General features: G+C 36.9%; 2 protein-coding genes across 9 annotated transcripts in view; one reads left to right on the forward strand and one right to left on the reverse strand.

Moving 5' to 3' along the window:
- SLTM (SAFB like transcription modulator) overlaps positions 1 to 13276 on the forward strand; it is a 45926-nt gene extending 32650 nt beyond the window's left edge. For 4 of the 6 annotated variants that reach the window (XM_060005884.1, XM_060005885.1, XM_060005887.1 and 1 more), the window contains exons 15-21: positions 2066 to 2246; positions 2984 to 3108; positions 3946 to 4116; positions 4779 to 5093; positions 5207 to 5351; positions 8818 to 8978; positions 10848 to 13272. In XM_060005884.1, coding sequence (XP_059861867.1) covers positions 2066 to 2246; positions 2984 to 3108; positions 3946 to 4116; positions 4779 to 5093; positions 5207 to 5351; positions 8818 to 8978; positions 10848 to 10956 — 1207 coding nt within the window. In that variant the 3' untranslated portion in view covers positions 10957 to 13272. Of the gene's footprint in view, positions 1 to 2065; positions 2247 to 2983; positions 3109 to 3945; positions 4117 to 4778; positions 5094 to 5206; positions 5352 to 8817; positions 8979 to 10847 lie in introns of all 6 variants that reach the window. The other 2 variants (XM_060005883.1, XM_060005888.1) reach the window with 2 other exon arrangements.
- Positions 1 to 22781, reverse strand: part of MINDY2 (MINDY lysine 48 deubiquitinase 2) — a 116669-nt gene that overhangs the window by 1537 nt on the left and 92351 nt on the right. Inside the window, exons 11-12 of one of the 3 annotated variants that reach the window (XR_009518479.1) lie at positions 16387 to 16585; positions 2933 to 3028 (exon numbers count right to left, since the gene is read on the reverse strand). The gene's annotated coding sequence lies outside the window, so the exon portion shown is untranslated. Of the gene's footprint in view, positions 1 to 2932; positions 3050 to 16386; positions 16586 to 22781 lie in introns of all 3 variants that reach the window. The other 2 variants (XR_009518478.1, XR_009518480.1) reach the window with 2 other exon arrangements.

Below are 22781 nucleotides of genomic sequence, written 5' to 3' on the forward strand. Positions count from 1 at the left end.
CAATGCTCTTTCCTCTACTCCAAAGCTGCCGCCATAAAAAACATGACTTTAAAGGAAAAATTGATTTTTGAGATAGGATAGTCTCAATGTAAGCTATAGTGGTCAAATAATATGTTGACATTTTAGGGAAAACTTATTGTACTTTGAATTAGAGACCAAGTGAAGGCAGATTTAACCCTGTGAACCTTATTGTGTTCAAGCTCTGTCCCAAAGCAGGCATTCTTTTTAAAACAAAATGAGAACAAAACATTTCTATTTTTAGTGGCAATATCTCAACAGTTCATCATGAGTGCCAGTTTGCTTTCATATATATCAATTTTTGGATGCCACTTAAAATATTCTTGTGAAAGTGTTTCATAATATAAATTTCCAAATATTAACCTATACTGTCAAATGGTCACTTACCATGAAATTTCATCTATTCATTCACAAGAGTGCTTGGAACTACCAGAGATACTTTTAGCAACTTAAATAATACTGTGATTGCCACACAGTTTACCTAAAGGAAATAACCCTTGCATTACTCAGAACCTTTGTTGGAAGAGGTCTCAGCATGCTTAGCCTCCTGTTTAGAGGACCACAAGTTGAGAGGAGGGTGGGAGTGGGAGTTATTAGGCAGCACTCCTCAAACCCGTTAGACCAGCACCCCTTTCATAGTAAACAAAAGAGTTGCAGCACCTTCTTTACTAATCTGAAACGAAATTGGTATATAATATACCTACCTATACAAATATACGAAAAATATCAATATAAAGCCTTAACTGTAATACGAAGGAAAAATGAAAGTAATTTATAATGAAGCATATATTCCAGATATGAATGTTTAGGCATGACTCTCTAGAAGATCTAATGAAGTAGTCAGATGTTTGCACCCTTCTTAAGACTCAGTGAGAATGTGGCAGCTACAAACACAGATTGATACCGGTTTGTCATATTGGTGAGTCAAATACCAGGAGTGTTGTTGATGTTATGACATGACATCTGAAATGGTGAACAACTCTTGGTGAAGTTCTCAAGAAAGTATAATTTTCCCTCTTACTTATATGGAGTTGCATTCCTGGAAACTTTAGTGTACATAAAGCCACGCCAAAGCAAATGAACCTAGCATTTATTAAACATTAGTTAAGTTCTAGAGCTAGATTTTTTTCTCTAGAGGTGACTTTGTTTTAATGACATGAATGTCCATTATGGTATTTGAAAGGTACATTAGGAGTGTTGGACAGTTTTTTGTTATGCAGAACTATCTTGACTATTCCACGCATCGGAAGATATTTAGAATCCTTGGTCCCCTTCACTAACTGCTGGTAACCACCCCATGGTCATTGTGATAATTAAAAATGCTCCTCAGATTTCCATGGGGGCAATACTGAACCGTTGAGAACCACTGGGTTACTAGGGGAAGACATGGTGATAGACAAAATACACTGGGTGCCTTAATGTAAGGAAATGATTTTTTAAAAAAACCAAACGCTGTTAAAAGTCTTAATATAATAATTTAGTTGAGCAAACATTTGAACTACCTCCTGAATCAAAGAAGCATGTTACCTGGAGCCATCTATTATGGGCTGTGAACACTCCAAAAGAGGCTTTGAGGCAACCGTTCATTATATACAGCATTTGCTGTAATTCATGCTGGTGGTTATGATCCCAAGTTATCAAAAATAAGGCCTACCTGATTTTAAGGAGATAGACTATATCCTATTTTTCTATCAAAAACAGTAGAAGTTGTAGTTTTGCAAACTCATGTATGTAGAATATCTCCTTTTAAAAATGTTGATTAATTAATGGGCTGTTATAGTGGGATTTTTATTTAAACAGGAATCATGTAAGAGGCAACTACTCTATAAAATTCAGCTGTTCAGTTGACAGTCTTAATAAATAAGTGACACTATTGAAATCTGTTTAAAGTTTTATTTTGAGTTCTCTTTCCAATTACATTAAAACTACTTAGAATGAGTTGAAGTTTAAAATTGCCAACCTCAAGGAAAAATACAAATTCAAAAGCTATTCTCTTTCACACAGTGCTAGCATAATTTAAGTATTTCTAAATACTGATTTTTGTTAGACGAAGAGAGATTGCAGAAAGAGAGCGTCGAGAGCGAGAACGCATTAGAATAATTCGTGAACGGGAAGAACGGGAACGCTTACAGAGAGAGAGAGAGCGCCTAGAAATTGAAAGGCAAAAACTAGAGAGAGAGAGAATGGAACGCGAACGCTTGGAAAGGGAACGCATTCGTATTGAACAGGTGCAGTCAGAAAATCTTTTCATCTTAAATAACTGACCTTTTTCAAACCCTGTGATTTTTGCCCTAAAATTTGCTTTACATGTTGTAAAGCTTCTATAGAATAAGTTTAGCTAATGAGCATTTATTAAGTGTCCCTGAAAGGTAACAGTGAATTAGGTGCTAGTTAAAAATACATTTAGTCATGACTTTGTTCTAGCCAATTGGTAATACCTCGAGCTCTGCAATATCATGGCAGCCTAATAGTCTGAGCATAGGACTATGAGTCCAGAGTAGTTGTAATCCAGGCTCTGTCACTATCCCATTCTTAGAAAATAACTATTTCCTTACATATTATAGTGGGAGTGATTTCCCAAGGCTGGAAGGAAATAATGCCTCTCTTTGCAGAATTGCATCCAAGGTTTTAAGGCACTTAATCTTCATACGTATTAAGAACTCTATTTCTAATTCCCTTTAGGTGCTTTTGTTTAAAATTATTAAACTAAATTTGACCTTCCAAATTTAAAAAATTGCCAGCTTTTAACACCCAGTCTCTGTTAATTTTAATGTTGCAGAACAATAGTCATAGCTTAGATTGCTAATTACTGAAGTCAGAATTTTTTATTTGTCCCAGGTATGTGTTTTGCCTGGTGCTTGCCTATGATGGTTTCTTAATGACAGGATTAAAACAAAGTTGCATATATACTTACCTTATGTTTTCATTTTGCATTGGTTGGTTCTTCCTTCTATGTTGTCTGAAGGAACGACGTAAGGAAGCTGAACGTATTGCTCGAGAACGAGAGGAACTGAGAAGGCAACAGCAGCAGCTTCGTTATGAACAAGAAAAAAGGAATTCTTTGAAACGCCCACGTGATGTAGATCATAGGTAGTTGCTTACTTTCTTTAACAGTAGCTTACTATCTTATTCCTTAGTCCAAGCTAAGACTAACTCTAGAATTGGAGAGTACAGGCACCCATCACTGGAGTAGAGGGTCATGATCAACAGGGATGGGAATGATTGCAGTATTGAATTGGACCCAGTGCATTGTCAAGTAGAAGAGTCTGCTCTTCTTTCTGTTTCCCTTCCTAATGCAAATGTTTTTCCACTATGACTGGAAATACATGGTAGACTTCAGCAATGGCTCTCAAACTCAGACCCATTTTGAAAATTCTTACAGGGTAGTGCAAATGGTACAGAAATCAAAGTCAAATTTGGGAAGACTAAAATATAGATTCTGTATGTGTTTGCATTCATGGTTCTTAATAGATTTCAAAATACAATATAGTCATTTAATTTTCTCATTATACATTCTGTGAGATTTAGTTGATAGTGTTGAGAAATAAGTGGAGTGAATGAATTGTGCTTGGGACTGACCCCTCTAACCTTTCCAAAGTTAAGTATAACCAAAAAGGTTGTATACACCTAGTTAGAATTTTATCATAAAATGGTATCAAGTGTTTATCTTATTTGTCTTTTCCATTTAGTAATTTGAAAACAAACAATTCTTCAACTATTTTCTTTCCTGTGAAATTCCTCTAATAACTATATGACTTTGTATAACAACAATTTTTTGCTAGCTTGTTCTTGTAACAATGTTTTATCTTGAGTTTATTAGCCCTCTGTATCCACAGTTCCTAGCATGTGGTATGTATGACTCCAAGTAAGTGTTATTTGATTGTTGTAAAATTAATTTATATAAACAAGCAAATATTTTTCTTCAAGGCGAGATGATCCTTACTGGAGCGAGAATAAAAAGTTGTCTCTAGATACAGATGCACGATTCGGCCACGGATCTGACTACTCTCGACAACAGAATAGATTTAATGACTTTGATCACCGAGAGAGGGGCAGGTTTCCTGAGAGTTCATCAATACAGTCTTCATCTTTTGAAAGGTAAACAGAGTATGTTGAAAAATGCTGTATTTGGTATATGAGCCTTGTTAGTGGTAGTTTGGTTCTCAGTTAAAATCTTAAGTACAGGTCATACCTGAGTGTTCAGAACAAATCATATGTTTGGTTTTTGTATTTGTTAATGAGACTGTGATTCAGTATTCAACATTAGTTTTATAGGCCACCATATAACACAGTTAAGTAGGTTGGTTTTATCTAAGTGGGAGTACTGTTAACTTTGGATGGGCCTCAACTGTGAAGAACAGTAAAATATCCCTCAGGTTGGTAGTGACTTGAGTGACTTGATGTAATTTCCCTTGGATGGCAAAAAACCGACCTTCATGCCAGACATTTAGCTCAATTTAAAAGAATATAGGTTATTATCAATAATTGTGGCTATTTTTGGTCACCTTACCTTAAGTTAATTTTTATTTATTATTTTTTTTTACATCTTTATTGGAGTATAATTGCTTTACAATGGTGTGTTGGTTTCTGCTTTATAACAAAGTGAATCAGTTATACATATACATATGTTCCCATATCTCTTCCATCTTAAGTTAATTTTTAAAGAAGGTGTTATTACTGTAGGTTATGCAAATAAAGTTAAGAAGAATAAGGCCAAGTAAGTACTTCTCAGGACCTGTGTTCTTTGTTTTGGATAACAGGCGAGAACGTTTTGTTGGTCACAGTGAAGGGAAAAAAACACGTCCTTCTGCACGAAGAGAAGATCCAGGTTTTGAAAGGTATCCCAAAAATTTCAGTGATTCCAGAAGAAATGAGCCTCTACCACCAAGAAACGAACTTAGAGAAACAGACAGGCGAGAAGTACGAGGGGAACGAGATGAGAGGAGGACAGTGATCATTCATGACAGGCCTGATATCACTCACCCTAGACATCCTCGAGAAGGAGGGCCCAATCCATCTAGACCAACCTCCTGGAAGAGTGAAGGAGGCATGTCCACCGACAAACGAGAAGCAAGGTATTTGTGTAGTTTCTAATGACTAGCTAGTGGTGGTTTATAATGCATTTGGGTTTTTCAAAATAAGGTATAATAGAGTTTGATTGTGTATGTTTTTGGATTTTGTTTAACAGAGTTGAAAGGCCAGAAAGATCTGGGAGAGAAGTATCAGGGCACAGTGTGAGAGGGGCTCCCCCTGGGAATCGCAGTAATGCTTCAGGCTATGGAAACAGAGAGGGAGACAGAGGAGTAATCACAGACCGAGGAAGTGGAGCACAGGTAAATGCTTATGCAGGTTTATTGTCAACTCTCCAGAAATAAATTTAAAGGACTTATGAGACACATTGTATCTATAGTATCATTTGAGTGTGGACTAGACTAGTTAGATTAGAATGATTGAGAGTTTCTTGTGAAAGATCTTAATGCCTCTTGTATTTTCAAGTCAGTAGTTGAACATAGTAGTCCAGAGAAGCAGGATACTAGCCCTGAAATTTTTTTTTCCTTCCAGTTTTATTGAGATATAATTGACATACAGAAAGAACTGTGTAAGTTTAAGGTGTACAGTGTAATGATTTGACTTACATACATGATGAAATGATTGTAGCCCTGAAATTTTTGTTAAACTTCCTGCGAAAATTTGAGAATTGTTATATTTGGTAGATAGATGAGCCTTCCTAATGATGACTGGCTTTATTTCTTTTTTAAGAAATTGAGGCTTTCAAATTGGATGGGAAATCTTGGGCTCCTACTTGTGTTTCTCTTTCACCTTTTCCTTTTTTTTGTTGTTTTTTTGGTTTATAATACTCTCTCTTTTCTCCCACTTTATTAAGTAGCTTAAAGTATAGAACTGAAATAAAACAGTTGTCTCTTTTTTGCTCTTTTATTTTTAAAGGTAGGTAAGTGGAATATTTTGTATTTGCCTTTTTTACTCTTGTGACACTTTATTGACTTGAATATTTTCTATTAAGAAGTTAATGAATCTCGACAGAGGACATATCTTAGCAATTCAAATGAGCAAAAACCTTTTACCTGATTTGAAAGCATTCTGTCAATGAAATACTGGCATAATATGGGTTGACGGTAGCAGAGATAGAATATTCTCTTAAATTACATACAGAAAAGAATTCTGAAGTGTGTGTGTATGTGCATGTGTGTCTCCATCCTTCAGCCTGTAGTATACTCTGGTGCTCTGTTTTGTATTTGAATACATATTAGGTTTTGTAGCAACATTTTTTACCAGAAAACTTTTTAATCTCTTGGCATTCTAGTTAATACAACTATGCACTTTCCATTTCCTACAAAGCATTTTTGAAATGAATTTGGGCCTGCAGGGATTTATTAAGTTTTAATGTTTCTAGTAAGTAGAAATGTTCAATAGATGAATTCATTGAGCTATTTATCCTGAATAGAACATTTAAGATTTGTTACATAATCCAGATATTCTGCCTTAGTTAGAGTAAAATTTAAGTCTCGTAGACTAGTGCCCTTGCATTCACATACCCTTTTTGCAAAAGGTATCCTGAGGGAAGAGATCCTGTTCCTCCCTTGGAAATTTGGTTTTCATTGTGTTGGTCTATAAGCTGTTCTGACTGTAGTATTGGGTTGGCAAAAAAGTTCCTTCGGTTTTTAAGTACAAATAAAAGTACAAATACATTTTTATTTTCACCAAGAACTTTATTGAACAACGTATTCACTGTTTTGTTCCACTACCTTCTGCCATTTTTCAGGCAACTTCATAATTTCGTCTTCCCAAAACTTTTTATCTTTTTGAGCAAAGAACTGTTCCATGTGCCTTTTACAGTCTTCCAGGAACTTGAAATTTTTCCCATTAAGAGAATTTTGTAAAGACTAAAATAAGTGGAAAGCCGAAGGTGCAATGTCTGGTGAATATGGCGGAAGAATCAGAACTTCCCAGCCAAGCTGTAACAGTTTTTGCCTGGTCATCAAAGAAACATGCTGTCTTGCATTATCCTGATGGAAGATTCTGCGTTTTCTGTTGACTAATCTGGATGCTTTTCGTTGAGTGCCACTTTCAGTTGGTCTAATTGGGAGCAGTACTTGTCGGAGTTAATTGTTTGGTTTTCTGGAAGGACTCCCTTCTAATCCCACTATATACACATCACCTTCTTTGGATGAAGACCGGCCTTTGGTGTGGTTGGTGGTGGTTCATTTTGCTTGCCCTACAATCTCTTCCGTTCCACATTGTAGTACAGTATCCACTTTTCATCGCCTGTCACAATTTGTTTTAAAAATGGAACATTTTCGTTACGTTTCAGTAGAGAAATACATGTGGAAATACGGTCAAGAAGGGTTTTTTTCACTTAACTTACATGGAACCCAAACGTCAAAGCGATTCACGTAACCAAGCTGGTGCAAATGATTTTCAGCACTTGATTTGGATATTTTGAGTATGTCGGCTATCTCCCACGTGGTATAATGTTGATTATTCTCAATGTCTCGATTTGATTGCTGTCAACTTCAGCTGGTCTACCCAGCCGTGGAACATCATCCAGCGAGAAATCTTCAGCACAGTACTTCCCAAACCAACCTTTGACACGTTTGATCAGTCACAGCATCTTCTCCATACACCGCGCAAATCGTTTTTTGTGTTTCAATTGTGTTTTTACCTTTCTTGAAATAATAAAGCATAATATGCCAAAAATGTGGCTTTTTTTCTTCCATCTTCAGTATTAAAATGGCTACACAAAAATTCACCAATTTTGGGTTTTTTTTAAATGCACGCTGATATGACAGCTGTCACAATACAATCTAACAAAATTGTTTTGAATGAAGTTAAAGACAACTAAGCGCCACTAGAGCCATCCTACGGGAAAACCGAACGAACCTTTTGGCCAACCCAACATATCTCTGTAGGGCGCCTTCAGATTTCTGTAGGCTAACTATCATAACTTTTGACTCTTTTTTTTCTGCAGATCCTTAGTTCTCTGCTTTTGTTTCTTTATGTTCACTATTCTTTTTTCTTCATAGTCATGGATGTAAGACCTTGTAAGAGCCATAGCACTAACTAGTACTGTGTACAGTAAGATGACAGCTCCTGTTTCTATGTGGTATTTTCATGTTGATCATATGCCCCACCTTGATTTGTCTTAAGGTTTTGACCTCTCAGTATGCCTTCTTACATATGTATAGAAGATCCAGGCATTACATATAGACCCAGAAATACTCAAGGGTCAAAAAGTACATGGTGCTAGAAGGTATAGAAATAACAGTGCTGAATCATATTCTGTCCTACCTTTTCTACCCTGAAGTCTGAGAAGCTTCTTAGTTCAAAGTAGATAGAAACCTTTTTTCATATTATTCATTCTTTCATCTTCTCACACATCTTACTAATTTCCTTCTGACATTAAAAGTATACCATAAGGGGCTTCCCTGGTGGCACAGTGGTTAAGAATCCGCCTGCCAACGCAGGGGACATGGGTTCGAGCCCTGGTCCGGGAAGATCCCACATGCAGTGGAACAGCTAAGCCCGTGGGCCACAACTACTGAGCCTGCACTCTAGAGCCTGTGCTCCGCAACAAGAGAAGCCACTGCAATGAGAAGCCCACGCACCGCAATGAAGAGTAGCCCCCGCTTGCCGCAACTAGAGAAAGCCTGCGTGCAGCAGCAAAGACCCAACACAGCCAAAAATAAATAAAATAAATTTATCAAAAAAAAAGTACACCTTAAGTAAATTGGCCTGAGGCTGAGTCTGTCCTGATTTTTCTTTTAATATGTTATTCTTTAGCACTATCCTGAAGAACGACATGTGGTTGACCGCCATGGACGGGACACAAGTGGACCAAGGAAAGAATGGCATGGTCCACCTTCTCAAGGGCCTAGCTATCATGATGCAAGGCGAATGGGTGATGGCCGGACAGGAGCAGGCATGATAACGCAGCATACAAGGTAAGTAGTTAATCAGTTAAGACTTTTCTGCCAGCATGCAACCAAACCTTTTTCCTTTTCCTTAAAGGTCATTATAGTTTCTGAGAGATTGAATTGTAACTAGTAACAACCCTAGGTCTGCCCAGATATTTCCTCATATTAACCCAAAATCTCCAGGGCAGCTGATGTTAATTTGTGAGTTAACATTCCTCATTGTAAGTTAATTGATTGACATTCTGGCATATCAGTCTCGATACAGGTAGGTATTTATGTCAGAATCCAGTAGATAATGAAGCTTTTTAATTTCATGTTGGAACCATCTTCTTGTTCACTATCATTCTGAAAATTCCTAGAAAGGAAGAAGAAACTGAAAGTATGTTCTGCTTCCTCCCTTTTCAAATAGGTCTAGCAAAATTTTTGGACATTTATCCCAAAGCCTGTTCAAATGCTAGGAGACGAGCTTTCTTTTCTCTTCATACCAACATCCATTGTGGCCCTTCAGCTGGCGAGTGTTTGGCCTCTCTCTCTCCCATGCCCTTTTTTCTTTCCCATTCATCTGTCTTAGAAGAGAACAGTGGCTTGGCTCAGTGATCCAAGTTACTACTCTTCTATTGGTTGCTTCTAGCCTCAAACTTAAGTGACTGTTTACTATACTTGTGCCCTGCACAGCCTTGTCACTCATTCTGTCCTTGGTTATTAAAGGTCACCAATACCTTTTTTCTTGACAAATATAGATTCCTTTATTTTCTTAGTTCTTGGGCTCCTTAGTGGTTAAGCACTGTTGCTTTTCCTTTTTTAAAACATTCCTCTGTTTTCTAATGTACCATAATTTTCTTTTCTACCTTTTTAATTTACTTATTGGCTCCTTCACACGGTTGGATTTTAGATACTGTTTTTTAGTTTTAGCTTTATATCATGATCTCCATGTAAATGCTTGGAGGTCTCCAGAAATTCAGGGTCACAAGCAAACTCATTCCTCTGCTGTTTAAAACCTTTATGTTTCAGTTGTTGTCTCCAGCTTCTTTTGATTTGCCATTGCCAGACTGGGCCTCATCTTTATCTTTCTCCACTCCTAGCATAAATTTCTAAGTATGGTTCAGTTAAAAAAATATATTTGTGGTAGCTTTGTCTTCTTGCTCATTTCAGCTCCTATCAGATCTTCCCAAATGAGTGTTTTCTCTCCTCCATTTTTCATGTTATTTCTAAATTTAACCGTTGGGACTGTTTTCTTACACTGTTTACTTGCTCCAAAACTTACAAACAGCTTCTTTAGGTTACAGGATCTAATCCAGATTCCTCAGCCTGGCATCCAGACCTTTCTGTAATTTGGTTTTATCCTACTTAAACCATTTCACCATGGGTTTTTCCCTCCCAAATTTGTTGTAGGATTTTGGGGTGGGTCTTTATTCCTGTATTATCCGTTCGTACCTACTGTGTTGCATTATACATATAAAAGAAATTCCAAAAATATTTCTTGAATGATGTCCTGTAGTTCAGAGGTTCAAGTTCCTAGTTGATGCTGCAGATCTGGGGGCCACACTTTGAGAAACACTGCTCCAGTCCATTCATTCACAGACCATTAAATGGCTTACTAAGAGGCAGAGGCTTTGACGTGAGGTTGCCTGAGTCGAAATCCTCACACCACCATTTATTATCAGATCACCATTGTGATCCTGGGCAAGTTACTTAGCTTCTAGATCTGTCTTTCTTCATCAGGAAAGTGGGGTTAGTAATGGTACATACCTCACAGGACTGTTAAAATAGTAAATTATTTAATATGTGTAAAGTACAAAGAACAGTGTCTGTTAAATGATAATCACTTTTTAGGTATTAGCTGTAATTATTTGTTCTTTTGTTCTCTGACATTTTTTTCTTTTAAACCTTTTTCAGTAATGCATCCCCAATTAATAGAATTGTACAAATCAGTGGCAATTCCATGCCAAGAGGAAGTGGCTCTGGATTTAAGCCATTTAAGGGTGGACCTCCACGACGATTCTGAAAATTAGCTCTCTGCCACGGTTTCAAGATAATTTATTGAAATCTCCTGTAAACTTTACTTGACTACTTATGAAGAGGACCTCTGACTTGCTTGGGATTTCTGTCAGACTTTTTCTTTTTTCTCTTTTTTTAAAATTTAACATGATTGCTTTTCTCAATTTTGGAGAAGATGTTTAAATAGTTCTGTTGTAACTTTTAATAGTTTTGTGTATCATTCAACTTTTTTTCTTGCAGCACCAAGACACATTTGAAAAGATAGGAATCAAAACCATTTTAATGCTGTGTGAATATAAAGCGTAGTTTGCAGGTGTGTGGTCGTAGTTTAATTTCCGGCATTAGCTCTGTGGTGTCAGGCTCTAGAGTTACTTCTTGTCACCAAGCATTTTCAGCCTCCATTTTGAAGGCTGTTTAAGCTTAAAAAGTCTGCTGTTTAATTTTTAGAGAATAAGATTGTTCCTTGCATTTCTGAGTATTATGTAACCTATTTTTGCAGAAGGTACTGTTACATTAAGTGCATCTGTGTATCCTGGTTTTAAAAAATGTACTCTTTTTTGAAATAAACCTTCATATTCTGTATAGTTGCTAAAGCGTTGAGAACCTTTTTAATTGTAAAATGAGAACCGATTTTCAGTTTAGTGTAGCAGCACACTTGTTCAGGTTTGCATGGTATGAAACCAAATAGATTACTGAAACCTTGGCCATGAGGTTTGTATCACTGAGGTTCTTAGACTGAGTTGTGCAGGTAAGTGCACTTTTAGGTAATCTGCACTGTTTGATGGATAAATTCCATCTCTGGGAATTGTGTGGGTATTAATGTTTCCATATTCCCAACTATGTTGAGAAGTGGAAAAAAAAAAAAACCCAGGTTCTAGATTGGTGAATCAGTTGGGTTTTGTAAATACTTGTATGTGGGAAGGCATTGTTGTCTCTTTGTGAAAATAAAAATCCACACCTGGAAGTGTATGTGTCTTTGTTTCCAGCTTTTTAGGTGTTAGTCCTCCAGCCCTTTTCCTTACTCCAAGTAATTGACTAGGTTTAGAGCTTTAACGACAGACTTTTGGTTTTTGTTCCTAGGAAATAAGTCTAACTTTGACTCTTCATCTCAGTAGCTGGGCAGCACACTTTGTTGAAGTGTTGGAACCTTAAGCACTAAACTTACTGGTTTTTTTCTTTAAGGCATCTTTTCCAGGAAAGTCCTTCAAGGTAAATTCAGAATAGCGCCTCTTAAAGCCTCGCATATTCCTTCATATAAATCAGTGATGAGTAATTCAGATGGTCTAGATTCTTGGAAAACTCAGCAGTCTGTATGCTCGTACAGAGTAAAAGATGGGTGCCAAGGGATTGCTCTGAGGCCACCTTCTGATTTGAGAAGGAGTCTTTATAGAAGTTCTTGTAAGTGTCCCTGAGTGGTTATGGCTGTGCCCATGAGGTGGCTCAGACTTCTGAGTGCTGTGGGCAGCCAGGGTACCCTTGTCTTTGACTCTGGGGGAACTGGCACTTTTTGTATTGTTCTGGATTTCATACCCTTTTCTTCCCTTCCTGACTCTACAGTTGTGGGAGCAGGTGATTGTGTGTGTGTGTGTGTGTGTGTGTGTGTGTGTCTCTCTCTCTCTCTAGGGGTCTACTTCTTCACTTCCTGATCCCCTCTGCGCTTTGTAGAACAGCACAATGGAAGCCTCAGTATGTATTGGAGTGAACTAACTTCTGCTCTGCCTCTTTGTGACTTTGGGTCTCTGTGTCACTTCTGATCTTTTTTCCTCATTTGTAGAGTGGAGCTGTGCTTACCACAAGGGATTACACAGTTGCTAACATTCGTAAGCACTTTACGTGCTGGGAGGTGTACTAAGCATCTTAAGCGCGTTGCTTGCCTAATACTCAAAAGAATCCTACTAACTGTAAGTAACAATTATTGTCCTACCCATTTTTCAGATGGGGATCTGAGAAGTAATCTCTTAAAGTATTAGATCTTTGATTTGTTATAATCTCTTCTACACCTACACCGAATGGTACAACAGTCTACAGACCGGTAGGTAGTTATTTTTTCCTCAGTTTGCCATAGTATAGCATTTTCAAGTTGAAAAAAACCAACAAAACCACCTTCTGAAATTTTGGCATTGAGTTTGGGAGTAGCCCTTAGGGTTTAGGGGCACCTGTTAGAGATCTGGTTGGCTAAGAATCAGTAGTGAAAACCAATTTTAGAGATTTTATAAAGGAAGATGGGTTCCTCAAAACCAAGGAAAAGGAGAAAATTTTGTTACTCTGCATATACTTGTTGAGCAATCCAAAAATGTTTCAGCAATCCAATAATATAGAAGGTTTCAGTGATTTAGGAGTAACAGCTTACAGTGGTTCAAGAAAAAGCCCGTCTTAGCAAGCTTGGGCAGGACACTGAAGTCAGAAACTACACATGCCCAAAATAATTGTAAAAGAAAAAAAAAATCTTCAGAGTTGCATAGAAAAATTTAGAAACCCTTCTGCCTATGTTTGTATCCCTTGCTAGATTGTCACTTAACTCAGTTCCTCCATACTTCAGCCTGTTCCAACAGTTAAACATTTACTGAATCCTTAACTGTAAAAATGTCAAATTACTTTTGCATTTTTTCCAACTTCCTCTAATCCAGCTCCTTACCTAAAGATGAATCTTTTCCAGTACCTCCAGTGCTTAATTAGCTTTCCTCTCAGTGCCTCTGATCTAACATGTTCACTTCCCCCACACACACAAACTAGCTAATCCTCACAAACATTTAGTCACTATCTTCAAAGTCCGTAAGGCTGCCATACATAAAATTCTCTTTCCTACATCACTTAAGCTGCATCAGTCAACAAATACTGCCTATTTTTACCTGCAACGAATTGTTTTCTGAAATCCTTAAGTGCTTCCTGCAAAATAAGCTATCTTTCCTTTCTCTGTTATACATAGCCCTTCTAACCAGGCTTAACCGTTAGGTTCCAAACAATTAATTTTCACCTATGTATTCTGTGCTAATTGTCTTTGTCTTATGTCCACACCACCAAACGGCATGTATTTTTCTCTTCTGTTTTAAACCTTCAAATTATCACCTCATCTCCCTTGGAATAAATCTAAAGTCTTTGGAGTTGCACTACTTCTCTCACCTCATTTCCTGCTACTCTCCTTGCTCACTTTGTTTCCATCACATTGGCCTCTTCTTGTTTCTTGAATACAGCATCCTGTCTCTGGCCTTTTGCATTGATTCCTTGATCTGGAATGCACTTCCCCCACATATCCACATATCTCACTTCAAGTCTTCATGAAAATATCATGTTCTCAGTGATGCCTTCCCTGGTGTTATATTTAAAACTGCCACACTCTTAGCCCACCCTCAGTATTCTCCCTCCCCCTTCCCATCTGACATTTATCATTTGTTTCTTCCAACTGGGATGTAAGCTCCAGGAGGGCAGCAATTTTTGTTGGCTTTTTGTTTCGTTTTCACTGCCATATCGTGAGCACCTGGCACTTAGTAGCTACTCAATATAATTGTCGAATAAATATATGGAGAATTCAGAATTTGCATAGAAGGGGCTTAGGGGCTGCAGTCTGGTAGGAATGGGGGTTGGGGTGGGGGTCTGGGCTTTATCTTGAAATTGCATTGGTGTAACCAACACACTTTTCTAAGAAACCTTGAGAGCATCTGGTGAAAATTGAGGTAAGGGCTTGAGGACGGCCAAAAGCCTTTCCAAGCTACCCTTCGGAGAAGCCACCAGTAAGAAATGGGACCATTTAGAGACAGTCTGCCCAGACCATCAGATGTAAGCCACAGAGGAGATGCCTGCCTTAGGCATGAATATTAGCCATTAGATCATCTTTGCTCCAGCTCCAGGCTCACCAAATCATATATTTGCTTCCCACTTGGATTTGCCAATGGGGTTAGGAAGCAAGAATATGAAATCTGCTCAATAGTTAAATTTTTATCGGTTTATTAGAGACTGCCTAAGTACATCAAAAGCTCAAGCAATAAGCAGTCATTTGGATAAAGACAGTTTTCCTTCTCTAAAATTTCTAATGACATCCATCAACATATATTAATTCATTAATTTACTCATCATATGCTGCCAGGCATTTGGGAGATGGAGTGGAGCGGAGACAGATCAGATGCCATGACAAGTAAGATATATGGTGCATTCCTTAAGTATAGGATAATAAGACTAAAAATTCTAAAATATTATTCTGTAAGATAAGGAACAATTGAGGTTGAGAATCACTATGGAGATATAGCTCAGAGTAAGAAGGACCAAACGCTCTTTGTAGAGCAGCTGACAATTTTATGAGTAGTAGAGTTTTCCTCATCACTGCTCCAACACGTCATTTTAGTTTCAGAAACACCGTCTTTTGCCAGTGGGATGAGATGCTCTGATTAATGTAATTTTCTAGTTAACTGATGATTAATAACTTCATATAGTTGAATCACTTGGGGTAGGGGAAGGGGAACTTCGGCATCAGCTTTAGGAACTTGTGTCCAGGGCTTTTAGAACTGTCTTGGTTGAGGTCTGAAATATTAATATTATGTATTATTTAGATAAGAAGTACTTTGTTTTTATTCTGTTAACTGGAGAGTCACCTTTAAAAAGGATTATAGATAGATACCAAGATTAAGAGACTAGATCCAGAGTTAGAAGTCTTGGAGGCTGGTTCTGATCCTACTAACTGGAGCATATAATCTAACCTTTATGGTCCCCGATTTCTTTATCCACAGATTTATGGCTTTTATGATTCCTGTCTAACTTATAATAAAAATTCAAATATAGGCAACTCTGGTCATTCTAACTAATCACAGGAGCCTAAAGGGGAAAAAAGTCTTGTCACATAATAAGGTAACTAATACTTCAAGCTTAATGTTTGTCAGGCATGGTAAATATATTATGAGCTTGACCGTCATCACAGAAGTTAGTATTTATTGAGCACTTACCATGTGCTAGGCATTGTACTAGGTAATTTACATGCATTAACTCATTTAATTCCCACAACAGGCTTATGATTTAGGTATACGTACTGCTATTATTCCCATTTTAATTTGTGGAAATGAAGGAACAATTTGCTCAAGATCATAAAGATAGCAAGTGGTGGAACCAAGATTCAAACATAGGCATGTACTTAGAAGAAGATCACTTCAAGTCATTTCATCCAGTGTAGGGGAGATATGACCAGTGACGTATATGTGATATATTTGACACCACAAAGCAAATAATTTCTAAACATCTCCTCCTCTATATGACAAAATTATTTTCCATAATAAGCATTTCCTGTATTTAGTTTTAAATTAGTGATTAAAAAAGAATTTTCAGTTTAAAAGATATTACTACAGTTCAATAAAGTATTTTTTGCATTAATTAAAATTTGTACTTACGAAGCAAAAATATTACACTTTATAATTCTCACTCTATTTAACTACTTTAAAAAATTTAAACATAAAACCTCAAGGTGGGGGGCTTCCCTGGTGTCACAGTGGTTGAGAGTCCGCCTGCCGATGCAGGGGACATGGGTTCGTGCCCTGCTGGGAAGATCCCACGTGCCGCGGAGCGGCTGGGCCCGTGAGCCATGGCCGGTGAGCCTGCGCGTCCGGAGCCTGTGCTTCTCAACAGGAGAGGCCACAACAGTGAGAGAGGCCCGCGTACTGCAAAAAAAAAAAAAAATCTCAAGGTGGAAATGGTGAATGACAAATGAGGTAACTCGAGGTCTAGTTTTCAGTGTACAGGTCTTGCACATATTTTGATAAATTTATATTTAGTATGTTTGATGCTATTATAAATAGAATTTTAAATTTCAGTTTTCCATCATTTGTTGCTAGTATGTAGAAAGTTTTTAAATTTTTGAAGTAAAATTTACAAATAATATTATGCATACATTTCAAGTGTACAGTTTAATGAGTTTTGATAAGTGTATACACCCAAGTAACCACTACCATGTTCAAGATGCAGAATACTTTCGTCACTAAAGGTTTTCCTCGTGCCCTTTCCTGGTTATTACAATTCACATGTTCAGCCCTAGGCAACAATTTATCTGCTTTCTATCACTAGAGATTCTGTTTCCTAGAGTTTCATATAAACAATCATAAAATAATCTCTACTTTTGTACCTGGCTCCTTTTGTTCAGTGTAACGTTTTTGCAATTCATCCACGTTGCTTTGTATATCAGTAGTTCCTTTTTGTTGCTGTATAGTATTGCACTGTATGGGTGTACTACAATTTTTTATGCATTCACCTATTGATTAAAATTTGAGTTGACAGTTTTTGGCTATTATGAATAAAACTGGTATGAATATTTGTGTACAATTCTGTGCACATGTTTTCATTTCTCTTGAGTAAATATGTAGGAGTGGAATTGCTGGGAATATGTGTGTGTGTATATATATATGTATATATATAATATTTATTATTTTTATTATGTAAGGCATACCTCATTTTATCATGCTTCACAGATACTGCTTTTTTACAAATTGAAGGTTTGTGGCAACCCTGCATTGAGCAAGGCTATTGGCACCATTTTTCCAAAATATTTGCTCACTTCATGTCTCTGTGTCACATTTTGATAATTCAATATTTCAAACATTTTCATTATTATTATATTTCTTATGGTGGTCCGTGATGAGTGATCCTTGATGTTACTACTACAACTTGCTGAAGACTCAGATGGTGGCTAGGACTTTTTAACTGTAAAATATTTTTATATTAATTTATTTTATTATTTATTTTTAAAAAGATCAATAGGGATTTAATCATTAAGGAAAAGTTGATATTTAACGTGATACAAGGCTTTGAAAAATATGGACTTTGTTGTTTTAGTACATAAGAGGATAAACAAAGTAACATTTGTTTTTTTAAAATTTATCATTTTATTTTTAACTTTTTATTTTATATTGGAGTATAGTTGATTAACAATGTTGTGATAGTTTCAGGTGTATGGTGAAGTGATTCAGTTACACATATACATATATCTATTCTTTTTCAAATTCTTTTCCCATTTAGCTTGTAACATAATATTGAGCAGAGTTCCCTGTGTTACAAAGTAGGTCCTTGTTGGTTATCCATTTAAAATATAACAGTGTATACATGTCAGTCCCACACTCCCTAACTGTCCCCTTCCCCCCTGGTAACCATTAGTTTGTTCTGTAAGTCTGTGAGTCTGTTTCTGTTTTGTAAATAAGTTCATTTGTTTCATTTCTTTTTAGATTCCACATATTCGCAGTATCGTATATTTCTCTTCCTCTGACTTAACTTCACTCAATATGACAATCTCTAGGTCCAACCATGATGCTGCAAATGGCATTAATTCATTTTTAATGGCTTAGTAATATTCCTTTGTATATAGGTACCACATCTTCTTTATCCATTCCTCTATTGATGGACACATAGGTTGCTTCCATGTCTTGGCTACTGTAAACATTGCTGCAATGAACATCCGGGTGCATGTATCCTTTTGGACCATGTTTTTCTCTGGATATATGCCCAGGAGTGGAACTGCAGGATCATATGGTAGCTCTTTTTTCAGTTTTTTAAGGAACCTCCATACTCTTCTCCATCGTGGCTGTACCAATTTAAATTCCTACCAACAGTGTAGGAGGGTTCCCTTCTCTCCACATCCTCTCCAGCATTTGTTGCTTGTGGATTTTTTGATGATAGCCATTTTGACTGGTGTGAGGTGATACCTCATTATAGTTTTGATTTGCATTTCTCTAATAATTGGTGATGTTGAGCATCTTTTCATGTGTTTGTGGGCCATCTGTATGTCTTCTTCGGAGGAATGTCTGTTTAGGCCTTCTGCCCATTTTTTGTTTGGGTTGTTTGTTTTGATGATGTTAAGCCACATGAGCTGTTTGTAAATTTTGGAGACTAATCCCTTGTCAGTTACATCATTTGTAAATATTTTCTCCCATTCTGTGTGTTGTCTCTTTGTCTTGTTTATGGTTTCCTTTGCTGTGCAAAAAGCTTTTAAGTTTAATTAGGTCCCGTTTGTTTATTTTTGTTTTTATTTTCATTACTCTAGGAGGTGAGTCAAAAAAGATCTTGCTGCGATGAAGAATAGTTTTCAATTTTGATGAAGTTCAATTTATCAATTTTTGTTAAAGGTTCATGCATACGTTTTGTCCTATCTTAGAAATCTTTGCCTACCCCAAGATCACATATGCCTTTCTCCTATGTTTTTGTCCAGAACTTGTATAGTTTTAGTTTTTGATTTAGATAAAATCTATTTCAAGTTGATTTATGTATGGCATACATTAAAGGGGTGAGGTACATTTTTTTTTCTGTATGGATATCTAGTTTTTCCAGTATAATTTGCTGAAAACACTATCTTTTCCCCATTTATTATCTTAGCACCCTTGTTTAAAAAAAATCAACTTACCCTATATATGGAAGTCTATTCTGCTCCATTGAGCTGTATGTCTATATTTTCACTAATACCATAGTCTTTATTTCACCCCTTTGCATTTCCATGTAAGTTTTTAAATCAGCCTACCAATATCTACCAAAAAATGCTGCTGGAATTTTGAATGATTTATGTTGAATATATAGATAAATTTGGGGAGAACTGACATTAACAAACAATATCAAATCTTCCAAACTATAATTCGAGTGTCTCTTCATTTAGTAGGCCTTCTTTAAAACCTCTCAGCAATGTGTTTTAATTTTCAGTGTATAAGTCTTAAACAATTTTTGTTAAATTTATCCCTAAGTATTTAATATTTTTGATGCTATTGTAAATGATATTTAAAATGTTTAATTTTTGATTGTTCACTGCTGCTACATAGAAACATAATTGATTTTTGTATGGAGCCCTTATATCTTGTGACATTGCTAAATATACTTATTAATTCTACTAGCTTTTTTGGAGATGCCGCAAGGTTTTTGATGTACACTATCATGTCTTCTGGAAACAAAGGCAGCATTATATCTTCCTTACCAACCTAAATGCCTCCCCTCCCCCATTGCCTTATTGCATTGGCTAATATCTCCAACCGAATGTTGAATAGGAGTTGTGAGGGCAGACATTCTTGCATAGTACCCAATTTTAGGGGAAAAGCATTCAGTCTTTCACCATGAAGTGTGATGTCAGCTGTGAGTTTTTCATTTATACCCTTTATGAGGCTGAGGAAGTTCCCTGCTCTTCCTAATATGCTAAGAGTTTTTATTGCAAATGGGTGTTGAATTTTGTCAAATGCTTTTTCTGTATATAGATTTTTCCCCTTCATTCTGCTAATATGCTGAATTACATGGACTGATATTAAAATGTTAAATCAACTTTGCATACCAGGGAAAATTCATACTTGGTTATGGAGTTTGTGTGTGTGTGTGTTTGTGTGTGTGTGTGTGTGTGTGGCTGGATTTCATTTACTGCAGTTTTGTTAAGGATTTTTGTTTGTTTCAAAACTGCTTTGTTGAAAGATAATTCATATACCACACAGTTCACCCAGTTATTTGGTTTGGATTGACATGTACACACTACTATATTTAAAATGAATAACCAACAAGGACCTACTATTTTAAAAAAAAAAAGGAGAGGGGACAAGAGAATGATATAGACGATATGAGATTGGCCATGTGTTGATAATTCTTGAAGCTAATTGATGGATTCATGGGGCTTTATTACACTATTTCTTCTACTTTTATGTATGTTTGAAATTTTCTATAATAAAAGTTTTTTAAAATAATAAAATCTAAAAAAAAGTGTACAACTCAATGATTTTAATACATTTACAGATATGTACAGTGATCACTACAGCTTTCACCTCAGAAAGAAACCCTGGGGCTTCCCTGGTGATGCAATGGTTAAGAATCCACCTGCCAATGCAGGGGACACGGGTTCGAGCCCTGGACTGAGAAGGTCCCACATGCTATGGAGCAACTAAGCCCGTGTGCAACAACTACTGAGCCTGCGCTCTAGAGCCCGCAAGCCACAACTACTGAGCCCACGTGCCACAACTACTGAAGCCCGTGCGCCTAGAGCCTATGCTCTGCAACAAGAGAAGCCACTGCAATGAGAAGCATGCACACCGCAACAAAGAGTAGTCCCCGCTCACCACAACCAGAGAAAGCCTGCATGCAGCAACGAAAACCCAACGCAGCCAAAAATAAATAAATAAATTTATATTAAAAAGAAAAGAAACTCTGTACTTTTTTTTTTAAATTATTTTCATTTTTGGCCACATCAGGTCTTCGTTGCTGCACACAGGATTTCTTTACTTGCGGTGAGCAGGCTTCTCGTTGCAGTCATTTCTCTTGTTGCAGAGAACAAGATAAACGGGCTCTAGGTGCACAGACTTTAGTAGTTGTGGCCCACAGGCTTAGTTGCTCCGCAGCATGTGGGATCTTTAATCTTTTTAAATTGTCACCTCACTCACTCACTTCCCTCCCCTGACTCTAATCCTAAGCACCCACTAATTTACCTTCTGTCTATAGTTTTGGCAATTCTGGACATTTTATGTAAATGAAATCATATATTATCTTTTGTGACTGGCTTTTTCACTTAGCATAATGTTTTTAAGGTTCATCCCTGTTGTGGCGTGTATCAATACTTCATTCATCTTTATGCCTGAAAAATGTTACCTGTATGGTTATTTCACACATTGTTCATTCATTCAGAGTTGGCTGATGGACATTTGTTTTCTCTCTTTTTTTTAAATTTTTTATTTGGTATTGGAGTATAGTTGATTAACAATGTTGTGACAGTTTCAGGTGTACAGCAATGTGATTCACTTATACATGTATCTGATGCACATTTGGTTTGTTTTCATCTTTTAGCTATTGTGAATAATGCTATTATGAACATTCCTGAACATGTTTTATGTGGGCATATGTTTCCGTTTCTCTTGGGTATACACCTAGTAGTGGAATTGCTGGGCCATATGGTAACTCTATGTTGAGGAACTGTCGTGCTGTTTTCCAAATTGGCTGCACAATTTTGTATTCCCATGAACAGTATATGCAAGTTCTGATTTTTCCTTTTTCTTACAATATTTACTCTCTTTTTATTCTAGCCAATCTAGTGGGTGTGAAATGGTATCTGTTGTGGTTTTGGTTTGTATTCCTCTGACGAGTTACAAAGCCGAGCGTCTTTTCCAGTGCTTATAGGCTATTTGTACATCTTCCTTGGAGAAATGTCTCTTCAGACCTTTTGTTCATTTTTTATTGTTATTTGCCTTTTTTTATTGAGTTGTAAGAATTCTTTATATATTCTAGGTAGAAGTCCTTTATCAGATATATGATTTGTAAATATTTCCTCCCATGCTGTGGTGGTTGTTTCAGTTTATTAGGGTATCCTTTGAAAAACAAAAGTGTTAAATTTTGATGAAGTACAATCTACATTTTCTTGATGCTTGTGCTTTTGATGTCATTTCTATGGATTCATTGCCAAACCAGAAGTCATGAAGACTTACCAGTATGTTTTCTCCTAAGAGTTTTACAGTTTTAGCTCTTACATTTAGGTGTATGATCAATTTGGGGTTAATTTTTTTTTTTTTTTTTTTTTAACGGTACGTGGGCCTGTCACTGTTGTGGCCTCTCCCATTGCGAAGCACAGGCTCCGGACGCACAGGCTCAGCAGCCATGGCTCACGGGCCTAGCCGCTCCGTGGCACGTGGGATCTTCCCGGACCGGGGCACGAATCCGTGTCCCCTGCATCGGCAGGCGGACTCCCAACCACTGCGCCACCAGGGAAGCCCTGGGGTTACTTTTTTTATATGGTATGAGGTAAGGGTCAAATTTCATTTTTTTGCATGTGTATCATCAGTTGTTTCCACACCATTTTTCAAAAAGATAATCCTTTCCCCGTTGAATAGTCTTGGCACCTTGTCAAATTCAGCTGACCATAGACAT

Source organism: Delphinus delphis, chromosome 2 (genome assembly GCF_949987515.2).
Source record: "Delphinus delphis chromosome 2, mDelDel1.2, whole genome shotgun sequence".
NCBI lineage: Eukaryota > Metazoa > Chordata > Mammalia > Artiodactyla > Delphinidae > Delphinus > Delphinus delphis.